This window comes from Thermobia domestica, chromosome 15, assembly GCF_964235325.1.
Source record: "Thermobia domestica chromosome 15, izTheDome1.hap1.1, whole genome shotgun sequence".
Lineage (NCBI taxonomy): Eukaryota > Metazoa > Arthropoda > Insecta > Zygentoma > Lepismatidae > Thermobia > Thermobia domestica.
The window spans coordinates 56,823,670-56,829,561 of NC_137468.1; the positions used below are offsets into that span (position 1 = coordinate 56,823,670).

Sequence of the window (5,892 nt, forward strand, 5' to 3'; positions counted from 1 at the left end):
TAAACGAATTTGATACAGCAAGATCCAATATATTCATTAAATACGCCAGAGGCCACCTTCCTATTTGTCTCTTGCAGGAATATTCTCGAACCAACTGGTCCATCAATTCTACAACTCCTTTATTGTCATTATAATAATTGATAATTTCCGGTTTCTTCTTTGCATTACTGTCATGAATTTTGCATCTTTGTGCATGGTGCTAATGAGAACAACATTCTTGTTCATTCTGGGCACGTTGCTAACCATGGTAGCCTTGTCAGATAAAGCTAATTTGAATGAATAAATGCCTCGTGTTTCGAATGGTGCTATAATTGGGGTAATACCCATGTTATTATTTCTCATCGTTCCAACTAATGGTAAGTTCTTCGTGAGCAAATACTCTGCTGAGGTAATACTTGTAAAATAATTATCTGTGGTAACATTGAATCCTTGATATCTGATTGATTGAGACATGACACAAGATGTTTCACAACTTCATATGCTAGACCCTTTTGCACTGTCTCTCCAAGCTTCCAACCACAGTAGAAATACTTATCAAAACCACAATAGGAATGAATATCACATAGCCAAAACTTTCCGTCCATATTTTGAGGGATTCTTTGGCATATATTGAATAGATGAATACCTACCTTTGAATGGGATCACTTGTTCATCGGTTGTAAGTGATGTACCAGGCAAAATAAAAGATTTGCAAATCCCAATGAAACAATTCCAGATATAGTACACATGTGTATCTTTCTCAGTTTTATTCCGGAAGTGTTGTGTTTCTTTTATCATCGAAGCATAAACATCTTAGAATAGTCTTCAATTCATTCACTGACATTGTTGCATTATAATGAGAATTTGAGTTAGAATTTTGAAAAAACTTTCTCAACAGAAACGTCCCAACTTCTGTCCACACCTGCTAAAAGTAGAAGTACAAAGAAAGCCGGTATCTCTTCTTTCTCCACTTCTCAGTTGCTGCTCGTCGGCCTTTTTAATTTTGTGACAGTTCTTTTAACCTCATTTGTAATTTGGAGAAGATATGTGTTTGTTCCGTAGCAGTTTTGTGTTGTAAGCCACCGCTAATTGTTTTATTCTATACACGAGCGCTGGTGAACGATTATTAGTGAGTGAGACTTCGGAGTGTTAGGACGTAAGAAACGCCTGTCAGCTACGTGAAGTTATTGGCATGTTGTTATTTTATTTTAAGTGTCAGTGTTATGTGGTGTTCTTCCAGTATTGAAATCATCAGGACAATAAAATCAGCAGATAAGTACTAAGCTCTTATTTTTATTTTGAGATAGCTTGATTGGCTTAACTACATTCCCTTTTCAACTGACTGATCTTCATTAGTGAATAGTGAAAAATGGTGCCGAAACCAAAGGAAGGTTATTTCTGGATTAGAAAAACATACCTTTAAGGAGGAAGAATCGAGGGAACATTCAAAAACATTAATATATTAATTTCTAAAGTCATATACTGTGTATTGCTATCGACTGCACGACATTTCACATTTAAAGAAAGAAAGAAAAAAAAAAGAACTGCTTGTAACAATTACCTCTATTGTTGAGCTCGCAGTTGAAAAGAAAGAAAGCCGATCTTGCTACTGTATTTTAAGAAGCAGGAAAGTCAAGTTAAAAATATTTTCATTATTTAAAGCTTATGTTAATAAAATAGATTATAACATTGAGATATTTATATAATCCTTACTAGTGGAACTTTTTGAGCTTAATAATTGACTGTATTTTATTGTCAGAACTAAAACATTTTAATTAGAAACGGTAAACCTTAATCTCACGTTACGTATCAAATCTTGTTTTTTCATATACGAGGTCATGTCTATAACACGCATTTATAATAATCTTAGCCAACTAGTCTATGTTATTTCATTCAGTGTATATTGACTCATTATTGTGTTATTAATGATATTTTATGCAGATATTTACATATCTATAGTGTAAAGAGAATAAATTTATATATGCCATAAATCTTGTATGCCGGTTCTCACGCGATCAAAGAAAATGGAAGCAGAAAACATTCAGAAGTTATTGACAGGACTGAAACAGCAAATGGAGAACATGTCCCTTGAAATGAAAGAGCAACAAGAGAAGACACGAGAAGAAATGAAAGAACAAAAGAAGATACAAGAACAAATAAAAAAGCAACAAGAAGAAATAAGAGAAGAACAAGAGAAAATACGAGAACAAATGAAAGAGCAACAAGAGAAGACACGAGAAGAAATGAAAGAAGAACAAAAGAAGATACAAGAACAAATAAAAAAGCAACAAGAAGAAATAAGAGAAGAACAAGAGAAAATACGAGAACAAATGAAAGAGCAACAAGAGAAGACACGAGAAGAAATGAAAGAAGAACAAAAGAAGATACAAGAACAAATAAAAAAGCAACAAGAAGAAATAAGAGAAGAACAAGAGAAGATACGAGAACAAATGAAGGAACAACAAGAGAAAATACGAGAAGAAGTACAAAATGGAATATATGAGTTGCAAGAAGAGTTAAAGAGAGAGGCGAATAGACAGCGTGACGATATGAAACAAGAAATCGATGAACGATTTGAAGTAATAAGGGATGAGATGAAGCAATTAAGCGATAAAATTGAAGACGTGCAAGAGAAGCAAGGTCAGCTACACGAAGGATTAGGTGCAGTTAAAGCGCAATGCTATAACACTAATTTGAGGTTGGCTGGAGAAATATTAGCGGTTAAAGAAGAAGTAGGAGATGTGAAACGTGAACTGCAAGTAGAGTGTCAACAGATGAATAGTTCCACATTGGAGCAAGTTTCATATAATCAAGAACAAACGGAGCAACGTATGGCCGCATTGCAGAAAGGATTACAGGACCTAGAAAGTAAACAAAACACTATTGAAAAGGATCTTCGCCTATTGCAAGAAACTTCTGAAGAAAATGCTCGGGAAATCCGAACAGAAGCTGAATTGCAAATTCAGAAACTGAGAACTGATATTCAAACAGTAAGATCTCATATTGAAGAGCATCCGGAACAACTCGCAAGATTTGATTGTAGGAAGATGAAACAACCAGCGTTGGACTTACCAGTAACTTCCATGCCTAAGTTACGAGAAAAAAGAAAACTGAATTATTCCGTTACCAGTACATCTGAAGATGATAGTGATGTTGACCGGCGGAAGGTGAGTGACGAAGAATTATTTTTAAGATCACATCACAGGCAGCGAAAGCATAACCGTCGCCCAATTAGAACGTATAATTTGGGAGATTTGAGACATTTTGTCCGTTATGATGGCTACGTCGGCTCAATGACCGCTCAAAGATTTATCCAAAGATTCGAAGCCCAAGCTCGTATCCAGGGCATTCCGGAAGAAGAATTTTTGAAGATAATACCGTTGTTGCTAGATGGAAGTCCACTTCATTGGTTTGAATTGGAACAAAGTAACTTCTACTCCTATTACGATTTTGTTTCTGCATTTTTGCGTCAGTTCCATAGTGAGACGGCAACTGCACAGCAACTTGAGGCCATCCGCAACAGACGATTTAACCCGAAGCTAGATAAGTCGGTTGTTGACTTCTGTATAGAGAAATTTAAACAAATGAAAGAACTTCAACCCGGTTTAAGTGATCCATCTCTGTTAGCAGATTTACGAAGACTCCTACCCTATGAATATCAGAAAGCAATACTCGGAATTCCTTTCCACACGATGAATGACTTTGTCTGTGCAATTCGTAACATTGAAAGCTTCAATATTAATCCACCTAAGTCTACAGGATGGAACAGAGACTCACGTATGACACAAGAAGTAGGTCGACAGCAAGAAAATACCAGCCATGGGCAACGACAAAATTATTGGGTTCGTAATGTAAATACATCTCAACAAACAGATCCAGGTCCCACATCAGGAGAAAGTTCACGGCGTTTCCAAGACTCCAGGAACGATTACTTTCGAGGAGGAGTTACGTCCCAAAGAGGCCGACGTCAGAGAAATAGAAGAGAACGATGGTATAGAAAACGTAAGAACCAGTGGAGGAACTTCAACGCATACCACAACGAGAATCAGCGAGAGCCTGAAGCTGGTCAATGGGTACGGAATAACGAGGATGAAGAAGTGCGACATGCCTATCGTGACCCTCAAGAGTTCACACGAGCGACAAGCGAAACTAGAGATGATCCACCTCTCACAAGAGAGAGACGCAATAGACACTCACCAAGTCCAAACAGAGTGTAGTTTCATAAGATATTCAGTATAGCCGCTATGATGTGTTATCTTGATTCAAGTATTGTTACGTTATCGTATATTCATACAAACATTTTATCATAAACTATGTGGATAATAATCGTCATATTCTAACTTAAAAGAATGTTACGTATAAAGGAATTAATGCTAAGTGACTGAAATAGTTACGTTTTTCTTTACTTTTAATAAGAAGTTTATTGACTCATTTCATATGTCAGTTGTATGTGTAACGGTCATAATATATTGTCTCTTTTGTAGTTTATAATGTAATATCTACCAGAGTTGATTTACTAACATATTCGTTTAACTTTCACACATGCCAGAGTTCTCGAATATGACTCAATTTTACAAATGTGAGCATATCCGGTCCCACGTTCGGACGCCAAGTTGTGACAGTTCTTTTAACCTCATTTGTAATTTGGAGAAGATATGTGTTTGTTCCGTAGCAGTTTTGTGTTGTAAGCCACCGCTAATTGTTTTATTCTATACACGAGCGCTGGTGAACGATTATTAGTGAGTGAGACTTCGGAGTGTTAGGACGTAAGAAACGCCTGTCAGCTACGTGAAGTTATTGGCATGTTGTTATTTTATTTTAAGTGTCAGTGTTATGTGGTGTTCTTCCAGTATTGAAATCATCAGGACAATAAAATCAGCAGATAAGTACTAAGCTCTTATTTTTATTTTGAGATAGCTTGATTGGCTTAACTACATTCCCTTTTCAACTGACTGATCTTCATTAGTGAATAGTGAAAATTTGAGCACATATTACAATTTGTTCCAAAATGTCTGGTGTTAGAAATATATCAACGACTAACCGACGTGAACTCCAGAACGTTTCCTGACGTGCTCTTGGAGTCGGTCGTACAATATTGTGACCTACTTTGACACATTTTCGATGGAGTAAGTGACCAAACATTACCATCTTTGGAACACAACTTGCATCACCAGTGTTGGAGGGTTATCTTGTCTGAATTTGAAGGCTCTTGAATATCATTCTCACTTGAGCCAGAACAACTAAGTTCCACGTCATTATTCATATTTTCTAAAACATTTGATATGTTGTGGGGATCACTATTACTGCAACCCCTACAACCGAAGCAAAGGCTTGTGTAAACTTTAAATATGAAGTACATACCAATTTATGAGTATATTACTGCTAAAAGTGTAGAATTACTTAAATATTCATAAAATAAATAGTAATACCATCAGTGTTCTAATACAGAACTTGTTTGAAAAACATATGTAGCTTCAAAACCAATTAATTTCAATAGGGGCCTTCTAGGCCCCCAAAGTGCAAATTTGGGGAAAATTAAATTAATAAATATATTTTGAAATAGAAAGTAGGTATTGAAAAAATAATGTGTTCACAATGAAATTCAAAACTCATTATAAGATGTCACAAAATTTTAGCTCTATTGGAAAATATTTAGAATAAAATTATATATGAAATATAATCAAGACCCCCAGGCTCTCAGGTCCCCATTGTGTTTCCGAGGGTTAAAAGAGGTGCGTGTAAACACCAAGAAGTTCCTATTAGACGCCGTAGAAGATTGAGTCCCAAAGTGGCCTTTTGCGTTATTTTCTCTAAATGAGCTTTCCAACTTAATTTAGAGTCGAAAATAACCCCGAGATATGTAACTGGAGGCAGTGTTCAAAGTGAAAAAAAACGCAGAGGCGGTATGTTTTA

General features: G+C 35.9%; 1 protein-coding gene across 1 annotated transcript; it reads left to right on the plus strand.

Annotated features, from left to right (window-relative positions):
* Positions 1-2,003: 2,003 nt before the first annotated feature.
* On the plus strand, positions 2,004-4,947 carry LOC145671035 (uncharacterized). The gene has a single exon (XM_081739706.1). The coding sequence runs from the start codon at positions 2,004-2,006 to the stop codon at positions 4,194-4,196; it is 2,193 nt and encodes a 730-aa protein (XP_081595832.1). The 3' UTR covers positions 4,197-4,947.
* The last annotated feature ends 945 nt before the right edge of the window (positions 4,948-5,892 follow it).

Coding starts and splice junctions, on each gene's coding strand:
- LOC145671035 (XM_081739706.1), top strand. CDS start 2,004: ATGGAAGCAGAAAACATTCAGAAGTTATTGACAGGACTGAAACAGCAA.